Below are 14,008 nucleotides of genomic sequence, written 5' to 3'. Positions count from 1 at the left end.
CCAGGAAATGATACCAACACCCTGGAATGACACTGGGACAGCAGGGGAAGCATGTCTGGGGGCATAAAAGTCACTTTATTTCATGGAAATCCCTGTCAGCTTGCGATTTTCGCAAGCTAACTTTTCCCCATAGGAATGCATTGGACAGCGCTGATTGGCCAGAGTACGGAATTCGACCAATCAGCGCTGGCTCTGCTGGAGGAGGCGGAGTCTAAGATCGCTCCACACCAGTCTCCATTCAGGTCTGACCTTAGACTCCGCCTCCTCCGGCAGAGCCAGCGCTGATTGGCCGAAGGCTGGCCAATGCATTCCTGAGGGAATGCAGAGACTTAGCAGTGCTGAGCCAGTTCTGCTCAACTACACAGTGTGCCGGTCAGCCCATCAGATGTAGCAGAGCCAAGGGTGCACTAGAACCCTTATGTACACTCGACTCTGCTACATCTGATGTAGCAGAGCCGAGTGTGCATAAGGGTTCTAGTGCACCCTCGGCTCTGCTACATCTGATGTAGCAGAGCCGAGTGTGCATAAGGGTTCTAGTGCACCCTCGGCTCTGCTACATCTGATGGGCTGACCGGAACACGGTGTAGTTGAGCAGAACTGGCTCAGCACTGCTAAGTCTCTGCATTCCCATAGGAATGCATTGGCCAGCCTTCGGCCAATCAGCGCTGGCTCTGCCGGAGGAGGCGGAGTCTAAGGTCAGACCTGAATGGAGATTGGTGTGGAGCGATCTTAGACTCCGCCTCCTCCAGCAGAGCCAGCGCTGATTGGTCAAATTTCGTACTCTGGCCAATCAGCGCTGGCCAATGCATTCCTATGGGAATGCAGAGACTTAGCAGTGTTGATCCAGTTCTGCTCAACTACACCGTGTGTCGGTCAGCCCATCAGATGTAGCAGAGCCGAGTGTGCATAAGGGTTCTAGTGCACCCTCGGCTCTGCTACATCTGATGTAGCAGAGCCGAGTGTGCACACTCGGCTCTGCTATATCAGATGGGCTGACTGGCACACGGTGTAGTTGAGCAGAACTGGCTCAACACTGCTAAGTCTCTGCATACCCATAGGAATGCATTGGCCAGCCTTCGGCCAATCAGCGCTGGCTCTGCCGGAGGAGGCGGAGTCTAAGGTTGGACCTGAATGGAGACTGGTGTGGAGCGATCTTAGACTCCGCCTCCTCCAGCAGAGCCAGTGCTGATTGGTCGAATTCCGTACTCTGGCCAATCAGCGCTGGCCAATGCATTCCTATGGGAAAAAGTTTATGTCACAAAAATCACAATTACACACCCGATAGAGCCCCAAAAAGTTATTTTTAATAACATTCCTACCTAAATAAAGGTTATCCCTAGCTATCCCTGCCTGTGCAGCTATCCCTGTCTCTTAGTCACAAAGTTCACATTCTCATATGACCCGGATTTGAAATCCACTATTCGTCTAAAATGGAGGTCACCTGATTTCGGCAGCCAATGACTTTTTCCGATTTTTTTCGATGCCTCCGGTGTCATAGTTCCTGTCCCAGCTCCCCTGCGCTGTTATTGGTGCAAAAAAAGCGCCAGGGAAGGTGGGAGGGGAATCGAATTTTTTTGGAGTTTGCCACGTGATGTTCGATTCGAATCGAACACATCGAACAGCCTGATATCCGATCGAACATGTGTTCGATAGAACACTGTTCGCTCATCTCTAGTAATCACATCATATAAGACACTTAGGTTTGTTCAGCAAAGCTTCGGGTAACCCCTTCATGAGGCTGGAATAATACAATTCTTGCCGCCTCTGCAAAAGTAATCACTGGGGTATCAGGGGATCAATGACAAGCAAAAAAGGAAGAATGTTTTGAACTTCATGCTCCATATCTCACCATCCACTACATCTTCTAATGTGAGACTGCCATCTTTTTATAGACAGTCATCTTGGCTATCACATACATAAATCTGACTTGCAACTATTAATCATATGATTAGTTATGCACATTCTAGTCATGTAACTACATTGTTACTGTTTTGCTCCTGGTGGTCACATTTTCTTCTGGTATACTACAAATTACAACCTGTTCTCACATTCCCTAATATCTCAGTGTGTTACTAGGTTGATTCCCAAGTGAAATGTAATTGGTTCAAATAGAGTCTCAGACAGGAATAATTTTTCCCAAAAAAGGAGAAATAGCATCATCCAGCTCATCGACAGCGGTCTCTCCGCCAAGAAAATTGCCAAACTACATCAGGTGACAGCCATGACAATTGGAAGAATATGAAATTATGTGTGCCAATCAATTCAAAAGCCAAAAGGCCAAAAAGAATCTTCATATTTAATCATATGATAAATAAATGCAAGTCAAATTTATAAATGAGATAGCCAAGATGGTTGTCTATAATGTGATGGCAGTCTCACGTTCAAAGCTTTAGTGGATGGTGAGATATGGTGCTTGGAAGTTAAAAGTTCAAAACATTGTTACCCAGTGTATATTAGTAATAAAGTTTGTCCAATGTAGGAAATGCCCCGATCAGCTTTATTTTTCCCTGTACAACCCCTTTAAGAACAAATTAGATATACAGTTTTTACCAGAGAACTCTGTGTATGAAAAGAACAAAAAAGAAAAAGACACAGATATAAAATATATGTTGTAAAATATTACTGTAAGCCGATAGCTGGTCAGGTAATGGAGGGGTTGTACACCTCACCCAGACTACTCAGGTGGGTGAGATGAGAAAACTCCAGGAATGTTTGTTCTCTGCAGACAACTTTCGTCTGCTGAGCATTTTGGTAAATGCTCAGTACTGGGCTGGATTTTTAGGAATGAAAGGTAGGACTGGTAGTGGGACCTGTCATTCCACTCCCATCCAGTCCACACTTTGGGGATGTTCCGGCAGCGACTCAGCTGTTGAGAGTCTGCTCATCAAGGAGGCTTAAGAAGCCAGCTCCAGCAGCAACACTTTGGAAGAACTTGGCTGTAGAGCTGACAGAAAGGTCATATTCTTGGAGCTGTGTCCTGAATGATTCTACTGGCTTTTGGATTTTTGTTATTCTAGGTGAGGGAACCTATTCTATGTTTAGTTAGAGCCTAGACGGGCAGGTATTTATTTTTGTATTGTTTCCTTTTGTTGCTGCACTACCTTTTTAAGTGAACATAAACTCTACTATTGTTTTGGACTAAAGAAATTGGACTTTTGTGTCTATGCCACCCTACCTAGCAACCCCAGACCCTGACATTACATATCAACATACCTTGGTTTAGTTATTTTATTCATAATATATTTGAAGTTATATTAAAAGGGTGATCAAGATTTCAAATATTATCTGTAAGTACACCCACAACTGTAGCACTGCTAAATCCTCACTGTTCCCATGTGCAGCCTTTTCTTGGCTCTCTTTTACTTGAGACTCCTAATATCACTGTTGTTTACATGCAGTGAATCTGTGAACAAATTACAGTTCCCATGACTTCTGGGAGTCATTTATTACCTGTGATTTCATTGCAGGGGAAGAGTGGAGAAGGGAGGGCTATACAAAGAGTGAGAGCAGGAAGAAGAATCATGGGAAATGTAGTTTGTTCGCAGATTCACTGCATGTAAATAACAGGGATACAAGGATCAGCAAGTAAACTAAAGCTAAGAAAAGACTGCACAAGGGAACAGTGATTGTTTAGCATTGCTGTGGATATATTTGCAGATAATTTTTGGAAGCTGGATAACCCCTTTAATTACCTCTTGCTACGTAAGTGTCACTAGTTATAATTTAACATTAAGCTCATAAACTACAGTGAAAAAAAATCAATCTAGATACTGTAATAGTCTTGCACAGAACTGATGAATACTGTAGATCACTGTTTCCAAAACTGTGGGTTGTGACCCTGTCTGGAGTTGGATTCTTGAAATTTCTTCTACACATTGCAGACCTGCAAGCCACTGACAGTACTAATCGCCAGTAATTTTTAAGCACTACAAAATGACCTTTGATGATGTCACAGTCATGTAACCAATTGCATTCAGAGATGGAGCTTGTACAAAAGCTCCCTGTACAGAAGAAGTTGTGCAGGGCTGAATGGAGGCAGCCATGCTAAATGATAGGGGAAGGTCAAGTATAGCAGTGGTGTGTGAGGAAATGTAGATGTAGCAAAGCTGACGAGGAAGGTGAATATAGAGGGCTCAATGTGCAGGGACAAGGGTGCCTAAAACAGAGCTGGAAAATGTGAACGTAGCAGAGCTGTGTGAGGGGGAAAAGTGCAGGTAGCAAGGCTGGCTGTGTGTTGGGGAAAAGGGGATGTAAAAAAGCTGTGGTGGGGAGGTGGAATTAGCAGATCTAAGTGTGGTGGAACATGAAGGTAGCAGAGCTGAGTATAGCAGTCAGAATGCAGGAAGTAAGTATGAAAGTAGCAGATTTGTGGGTATAGGGTGGAGCAGGGAGGTATCAGAGCTGTGTGTGGTGGAAGAAAAATATGGAGGATGCAGTGTTGTGTGTGTGGAGGGGCAACAAAGGTAGCAAAGTTTTGTGTAGGTGAAAATATAAAGCTAGCAACACTATGTGCAGGAGAGATAATGGAGGTAGCAGAGCTGTGTGTGTATGTGACAGGTATGTGTAAAGGAAGAACCTATACAGCTGAAAAGTATAATATGGGAAGAATACAGATTAATTTTTTTTCAATGGGATTAAGTATTGTAGTGTGGAATCCTGAATGAAAGACTTGCGCAGAAGGAGATCTTGGTTTTAGAAAGTTTGGGAACCACTTCTGTAGATCCAAGAAACTCACAAAAACAAATGACAGAAGACTAAATAGAGAAGTATAAATCAATGAGTGTCTATCATCTATGACTGTCCAAGCATCCTGAATAACCTACTGTTTACAGGGGTTGTCCCATGAAAAGTATCCTATCTGTACTGCTAGTTTATGTGGATTTAAGACTTTTCCTAAATACATTGCTTTGTTTGGCCGCTATCTTAATTTATTCACTTCATTGTTGACACTGGCCCTTGAGATTATCTGCTCATTTCGCTGCTGCCTGCTCTGGGCAGGGGGGGGGGGGCACACGCAACGGAGCTCCTCAGATAGGGAAGGGGGAGGTGAGAGCTTCGGGATTACTGTGCTGTCTATCTTCAGCTTTTCCACTTATCAGCCGGTTTAATTGAATTTGGCTGATAAGGGCTGAGATAAAGAGTCCGTTACCTCTGTATGTAATACAAGCTGACTCAAATCCAGTTCTGCTACATCAGTTTCCACATCAGCTTTGTACTGTGGTAATGCATTTAAAACCAATCCCTCATTACTGACTGCAAACATAGCAGATAGCAGAGCAACTGAACCCCCCCACCACCAAGGTGCCAAGAAATCCAGGAAGTGAGCAGAGCACAGAGCCCTGCAGGCTGCAGAACAAGAGTTATGGGAATACCCCTTTAACATATTCTATGTTTATAATATATGGGGTAGAAGCAACATTGTTGTAAACATACACTATAGAGCTAGAGATAATGGAGAATATTGTACCAAACATACTTAAATGGAATATGTACCATGAAGAATCTGATGCAACTGGATAAACAATGCAGACATTTTTAAATGGTCACAGTACATAATTCCAATACTTTGGCCAGAAAATTGCTTATGTCTTTCAGAAATGTGGTAAATTTCATTCTATTAAACTTTTTCAATTGGGAATTGAAAAGAATAAAAAATATACTATATATAATACAATTGTACTGTATACTGTATAATACATTTTGTGTATAAAGTTTCTGGCCATTGCTTTGAAAATTATACAGTCTTTTAATAATAATCAGTTTTTGACCTCTTATGCTAATATTTTATTCTTATAGAAGACTGTCAGGAGTAATATGTGCGCTCTGTAAAGTTCTGTGAAGATGAATATGAGACCTCTGATACTTAATTTATCATCAGCTCTACCTGATCTTACCAAATCAAAGGCTGGTTTGAAATGGATGAAGAAGAAATGCATGTCTAAGTCATGTTTATGATTCTGCTTTGAAGATATAAAGTCATATACTTCCTCATGTAAAGAAAATGAGTCCTCCCTGGGTCAGACAGATAATGTTTTAACTTACTTGTCAAATGTGATTTTTATAGGGTATCCAGGTTGTGCTTCAAGAACCCACACACAGTTCAAGGAGTCCTTGTAGAAGCCAGGCCATCCAGGGGACAGAATCATCCCACTTGGAGCAGTCAAATGTCCACCACATGGAGCTAATAGAAGAGATACAGAATATTATGAAAACATATGTAAAACTATAGTAAAGAACATACATACGCACTTTTAATTAACCCATTGTAGACATTCCAAAAAATGTTACCTCCAAAAACACCATCTTTCTGGTTATGAGTATACTTTGCTACTCAGAAATTGCTTTACTGGGCAGGGCAAAAGTTTACTAAAGGTTTATCATACTTAGAAGTCTAACATGTTTATACTTGATGGCGGATGTTGGGGGACATTTTAGCTTCCATCATGCACATCATATTACTAACTCATCCCACCAAAATCAATGGGATTGGATGCATTTTGCAAGTATGTAACTTTTAAAGTATGCCAAATTCTACATAAATATAAATCATAAAAAATCAATAATTGATTTTTTTCTTCTTTTCCCAGAAGATGATTTAAATGGTCATTATCTTTGCAACACACTTTGCATAAATCAATAGTGCAGAAAAATATCAGGAACTTTATAATAGATCTTACCAGAGAAAAATGCTTTTTTCTCAACTTATCAGGCTCTTTGTCTGCTTATTCTAAACAGATAATCACTCTTAAGTCTCTGCTTAATTTGTTGTTTTTTTTCCAGACAAATGGATGTGATAGATTATATAGAGGGATATGGAGAGGAAAGGGGAAAGAGTGAGCAGGAGCGGAGTGAGAGTAGAGGGACAAAAGCTGCTGAGCTCAGCAACAAGTTTCCTTCTCCCCCCAAGTACTTCATTCACATCAATAAATGTCAGTACTTCTCTGTATATGTTCTGCATGGCCTTGTTGCTTCTGAGTCATACATTAAAATGAGAAGATATTCGTTTGCTTTCTGTATCCAGTTTATGGCAAATATCATAGCAGCTAGTTCAGGGAGAATTAAAAATTAGAGATATAGCATGAATATGGGAAAAGTGCTTCAAAAGAAAATTTAGACATATAATGACCATATGCAGTATTACTCACCATGTACATAAACTGTGCTATTGATTTATGGAAAGTTTTCTAAAATCTATGTATACTTCAAAAACAAAAAATGTAGATTTGTATAGTGTAACAGAATATTCATTAGTTTGGCTTTAACTATTTCAAGACAGTTATGGTTATTACAAAGACCGTCCCTGTCCAGCAAGATATTCTATTCACCATTTCTAACTAATGCATAAAAATAAGTTTAACTTGGGCATGGCGACAAGTCTTTAAAGCATGAGTTGATAGAAGTAATATTTCCCAAACAGATAGTGTGACTTTCAGTGTGTCTCTGTTGGTGCTTATGTTTGCGAATTATAGGATGTGTGTGTGGAACAGAGTACAAAGATCCCTTAAGAAATGATTTCTTTCTTTTTTTTTTTGCTCACCTTCTACATAACCTTTCCATTTGACGTATAAACAGTGCTATTCTGGTAGAGGTAATTTCCAGTAATGTCTGTTATTTGGCTACAAGGTGCAAGTCATGTGTTTATTTTATGATCCTGTCTCATAGGTTCACACCTATTGGCAGGTTAAATACTGACCTGCCCCCTGCCTACACCATTTTATGTGCTGAGTCTGAAGATACCGCTGTGAAGAGTTATTCTTAGCCTGGTTTTATTCCTCTATGTCCTCCTTTACGATTGTTTCGTGCATTTACAAACCTCTTGTGTACTGCTAAATGTTAATGTTTACAGCAGTTGGAAAGATGCATCAGGACCAGCATTAAAATCGCTTTCATCTATTTAAGACCCAGAGAGCTGTGATAAGCAGTGTTGGGTTTATAGAAAATCTGCCATACATCTATCATACATAGTTGTTACCACAGATTGCTATTAGTCTGGTGGGCACTGGTATGATACAGTATAAAATGAAATGTTTTCTGATATTTGTACTTAGATGACTGTAGGCCTATGGTTAACAAACAAAAAAAAGGACAGCAATAAATCTAGGTTCAGCTAGTGTCAGTTCTAGACAACAGACAGATAGACCACTAAATTAGTGGTTACATGCGGATCGCAGAGAACCCACTGACTATAAGGGGTCCGCTGGGCATCCGTTGTTTTAAAATTGAAACTGGCAGATAAAAGTGTCATGTCTGTAGGACATTTTGTTGGCCAATTTCAGGTGGACATTGTAGAAACTCCAACACAAATGTGGTCTTATATTGTAGGATGAAATTTACTGTAATGTGAAATTATATTTTATTTATATATAGGTCACAAAAAGTAATGGATTTACAATACTGTAATATAGAGCCTATCACCTATCACTACCACTGAGGTAAATATATCCAGGGGATACACAATTATCATGGTGTGCTCACGCTAGGTCCACACTAGCATTGCTTTTCAATTGTTTGGGGCTGTCGGGGGCACAAACAACAGAGAAACAGATGGCTAAAAGAGTACACAAAGAGCCTAGTGGACTCAATAAAATGGGGGCCATTAGGTGTCTGTCTTTTTTAAACTAAAAGTGGCAGAAGAAGAAGTCCTCCATGCAGTACTTTTTCTTCTGTAGATTTTTGGTAAACTCTGAGCGTCTCCGTTGAAAGTAGCCTTAATCATCCCTGCCTGACAGTGTTATTATCCTTCTCTATATATATATATTACACAAAATGCAAAAGAGCATAAATGTATAATTAGGTAAGCTGGACTGTTGATCGCTTCATTCTAACTGTGTCAGTCACTGGTTAGTTATACGCAGTAACTGTGGAGAGCACATGTGGAACATTCCTTTTAACATAGGGAATCCACCTCAAAAAACGCCTCCCATTCATAGCAGTTTGTTTTCCTTTAGCTGATTTTTTTTAGCTAAAAAATGCCCTATGTTTAGGCGGATTCCGCCTTGGAAACCCCATTGAAGGCTAAGGACCCACATTGTGGAAAATCTGCTTTTCTATGTTGCAGATTTTGCTGATTTTTTTGAGCCAAAGCCAGAAGTGATTACAATAGAAATGAGAAGTTCTTATACATCTCACTTCTGCTCAATCCACTCCTAGTTTTGGCTCAAAAAAACGCAGCAACTGAAGTTTCCAGATCCATACAGTGTGCTGAAGTAAAAAAAAAAACAAGTAAAAAACCCCACGAAAACAAAACGTATCAAAAACTGCATCAAAAAATGTTTCCTAATTCCTGAAGCAGATTTGTTTCAGCCTGCAAAAAACTCTGTGAACATACCCATACAGTTTCATCAGAGAAGAACTGAGTTTGTGACTTTTGGAGAGAGCAGAAGGAAGTCTGGATGAGATCACATGTCCCATAAGAAAACAAGGATTCCGTGAAATGTCAGATTGAAATCAGTAACTAAATAAATAAGGTGATATATGCTGAATTATACATACTGGGGAAATAATGACTACCAAATAATATCATATTTAATAGGTACCCTATACCCTAGTGGAGTGCATTTTTTCACTATGAAAACCATAGTTGATCATTAACAGTAGTTAAGAAATCACAAATTTTTTAGCAAGTAACTTCCAGAATGACTTAAAGGTCACTCAATTCCTTAGCTCCAAGATATATATATATATATATATATATATATATATATATATATAGATATATATATAGATATATATATAGATATATATATATACTGACCTTGAAAAAACCCTGAAAAAGGGTTACAACTAAAAGGCAAACAATTTGGCGCATCTGACCTCTTGTTTTACAGTAGCCAGATTTAAACTGAAGGGCAAAAGACCAAAATTAAAGACAGGAAAGGGTTAACCGTCGGCACATTTTATGAGACAGTTATGGCCTAGCAGGTCTCCATGATAAGGTTAGCTAGTGTCAGTCTTCATTGGTGTGTGTGTAAGTACCAATTAGTACAGGGTCATAATTGCAGAGCTCTATAATGTGTCAGTGATAATAGGTTATTAGAATCCTGCTCATACTGTTAGATTCTTATTATCTGAATGGAATACAGATTTCCAGTGTGACATCTCAGCACTGTTCTTCCTTGAGGCATCGCAATAGACAGAACGTTTCATTTCATGTTAAAATGTATAAAGAATGGTTTGTAATGCAATATATTAACCCCTTTATTATGCGTCAAGCTTTAATTTTATGATAGATAATGAAATTAATTCTGTAGAGATAAGAAGAAACTATTGTATTATTGTTCCCAAACCCAGATATTCGAGCAGATAAGTAGGTGAAATATTCTTAAAAATATATTTCTTCCAGTTGACTGAATTTTCTAGACGCAGCAGGACAAATGTATTGGTGTCAATCATTTATGGCACATGAAGCTATAAATTCCATAAGTATTGGAGAGTGGCTCACCAGAAGTTTTGCGCACAGTATATTTGATTTTATTAAGGATATGTGAGAACCTATAATATTGAGTAATACATATTCCAAGAAGTAATAGATATAAGATAACAATAGAACTAAATGGTATCAGGTGGCCATACACCTTTATTAGCTTGTCACCAGTGGCAGCAGTTTATCTTCTATGAGAATATAAGGTGTGGGAAGCCAATTCCTATCCACAAAGCTGGTCTGTGGGAGACACTGACTAATTTTCTTCCCATTATAGTGCATGGTTGAAGTCTATCTATATGGTGACCACCACTTCCAACTAAAGATCACTTTCTCAGCCAATTTTTCAATGGGAATTCCTTTTAAAGGACCACACATTGGGCTTACATATACTGTAAGACCAATTTGCAAACAGCTATGGGCTGATCAAGAGATTTGCAAGGAGTATCACCAGCATACTGGAGCAGAGAGGTCATGTCATAGAGATGAGCAAATTTTTCAAAAATTTGATCCATTAGCTAGCAGAAAAAAAAAGCGAAATGACCTATCTTCAGGTAGATTCCGCCTGGAAAAAACCATTGAAGTGAGGGGCCACACGGTGGCTCAGTGGTTAGCACTGCAGCCTTGCAGCGCTGGAGTCCTGGTGTTTAAATCCCGCCAAGGGCAAAAAACCATCTGCAAGGAGTTTGTATGTTCTCTCTGAGTTTGCATGGATTTCCATCCCATATTCCAAAAAAAGACATACTGTTAGGGAAAAATGTACATTGTGGGGTTCAATCTACATTACAAAAAAACACAAAACATTGAAGTGAAAGGGAGGTGGAACGGGGGTTTTTTTGACACGGTTTTTGCAAAAAATGCTAGTGTTTTTTTTAAAGAGAAGTTTCTAGGTCCATACAGTATGCTGGAGCAAAACAACACCAAAAACTAAAAACTCCTCAAAAAATGCTCCAAAAAACTCATCATGTAAAAAACTGCGTCAAAAAAAGTTTCCTAATTCCTGAAGCAGATTTTTCCAGCTTGCAAAAACTGCGTGACTATGGTAAAAGTCACTATATTGAAATTTGGAATTCTATGGAAACGACATGAGATCCATGTTTTGGTTAGTTCACCCTACTGTTTGGTGCTATGGACCAGTTCTGACATACAGCTCGCTTCTAACAGAAATAATTACTGCTGGACACAATTTCTGTATTGGATGTTATTATTTTTCTGGAATTTATCTTCAAGGCACATCAGTTCTTCAGCAGGAAATGAATTATGGATTTCTCTATAAACACTGTTCTGCTAGATACAAATTAAATAGCATAATTATTTTATGTATTTAGATGTCTTGTTATTTCAGCTTAACCCTTTCATCATCACGCATCTACATTGAGGGTAGCAATCCTGTATTGTCCTTAAATTATGCAGGTGTTTTGTTCCTGCCATGTCCCACTTTTTAAGAAACATGGGGGTTCTTCATCTCTATGAATGTGAAAGCTTCTGCCACCTTCCTTTATTTTTTTCTAGGCATCACACCATAGTTGCAGTTGCACATGGTATTGTAGATTAAGCAATTAAGTCCTATTTAGGATAATAGGACTAGGCTGCAAAACCATGCCTGGTATCAATGAATGAATGTGGCACTTGCTGGTCTGCCATGGCGTCTTAGATCAGATGACTGGCAGGGGTGGGGGGGTGGGGGGGAACTGACATATTCTAAGTACGGTATAAGCTACTCATATCCTAAAGCTGGAGAACACCCATAAAAAGTACCAATGAATCTTCCTAACTTCATTGCAGACACACAGAGTAAATAATTAAGAAATATTAATAGAATACTAATTACATATTTTTATTCCACTGCATCAAACTATCACTAATTCAAACAAATGCAAATATCTATGAATATTTACCAAGATGATTCTGAAAAGGATGGCTTTTAACTGCAAATAAAAGATCTTCTTTTTCAGAAATGTAGTTCTAATGGCCATGACTTGGTTCTGAAGCATAATTCTGTGTATTTTACAAGACATATTGCCACAGATAGGTATAGAGAAAATATGAATAATCTAGAGAGGTAATTGTAATATGTAGTCCCAGCACTTCACCTTGATCATATCGTATGGTAAAGAAGAGCATTGAAGTGAATATATGTATCTTGGGTAGCAATCACATGTCTGTTATTGAAAATTTCAACAGCCGTAGCGTAGCATGCAGTAAAATGGTGGACACCACAAAGGAACCTCAACTAACCCTGTATAGACAATGGGGTATGTTGGATGACATTTGGGGTCCAGAAATAATGGAGCAGATTTTGACATACTGATAGATTTCCTCCAAATAATAGTGATATATTACCTTCACATCTAAGTACCGCACTGTTCCAGACAACATTTCCTTCTTTTAAGATACAGGTGATGGTTTCCGAGCCATGTGTCCGGATAAAGCCGTCGTCACATAGGAAGGACACTGAGCTCCCTAGCTGCAAGCTCTCTCCAAACCTCTTTCCATTCACCGGAACTCCAGGATCAGGACATTCATTGTGTCTGAAAGCTGGATAAGGAGGCAAGCAAAAGTTAAGGAGGTTGTGCTATGGACTGAGCCAATGTTTATTAGTTCTGCTCCACTGGTTAAGATCAATTGATGTTCCCATGTTAACAATAGAAAGTGACTGTGTTACTTATTGTGCCAAACCTCACCAGATATGAACTGCTGATATAAATGAGTGTAAACTACTATATAACAGGCACAGAACAGGGAGGAAATTAGATAAACCATCGGAGATGATAAATAATCTACACTATTTACTATCCATCAAGTAGGTCATTTAGATTATCATCAATTTATGGCTGGGAACAGTTTTATGAATCCCACTCCATAATGGAACATCTAGATAAACGCAGCTCTTAATTAATGGGGGATTTTATTTGCCCACCTCTATCTTTATTTAATGCAGGGTTAACACAATTTCTTTTCATGCATATGATGGATATGGCTATACAGTTATGAATAAATAATTCTTAGCAATTCTAAATATTAACTCCTCTTTATTGGCTTTCGTTTAAGCAAAGCAAGCATGAAGAGACGAAAAAAAAGAAAGCAGGACTAAGTCACCAAGAATGATCCAGCTGCCAGGGCTGGCTGCTGTACACATACAAAAACAAGGTCACATACTACATGCCAGATTCTTACAGAGGCTTTGCTGCTTCCACATTATCTCTGATGGAAGTAACATACTGTACCTAGAAAATTCTGTTCGGCACCAGCCACTGTGGCTGTAACAATAATGTGAAAATACAATCTGTGGCCAGAGTTGGCATAGGAAGCTGCAATGCAGATGTCCACACAAAGACATACTATGTTGCAGTGATTTGCATTCAATGATGAGTAGCTATATACTGTAGTTCATTATATAAAAGGAAGACATACCACACACAGCGAAACTGAAGAGCTAAACTTTCTTTCACCTAGGACAGAGGTTCAGTTTTCTATTCTGACCCTGTATTTAAATACTCTGATCAAGGCAAAGTGACTCGCTAGTGTCCCCACTGCTACTTAGCACCCTGGCCGCCAACCGTTGTTGCCCCCTTTACCCATGTACCT

General features: G+C 39.3%; 1 protein-coding gene across 2 annotated transcripts in view; it reads right to left on the bottom strand.

Annotated features, from left to right (window-relative positions):
- Positions 1-14,008, bottom strand: part of CSMD2 (CUB and Sushi multiple domains 2) — an 801,202-nt gene that overhangs the window by 193,953 nt on the left and 593,241 nt on the right. For both annotated transcript variants that reach the window (XM_075264669.1, XM_075264670.1), the window contains 2 exons: positions 12,764-12,958; positions 6,043-6,181 (listed from right to left, as the gene is read on the bottom strand). In XM_075264669.1, coding sequence (XP_075120770.1) covers positions 6,043-6,181; positions 12,764-12,958 — 334 coding nt within the window. The remainder of the gene's footprint in view (positions 1-6,042; positions 6,182-12,763; positions 12,959-14,008) is intronic.

This window comes from Leptodactylus fuscus, chromosome 2, assembly GCF_031893055.1.
Source record: "Leptodactylus fuscus isolate aLepFus1 chromosome 2, aLepFus1.hap2, whole genome shotgun sequence".
Lineage (NCBI taxonomy): Eukaryota > Metazoa > Chordata > Amphibia > Anura > Leptodactylidae > Leptodactylus > Leptodactylus fuscus.
This window is presented reverse-complemented; position numbering and strand designations above follow the sequence as displayed.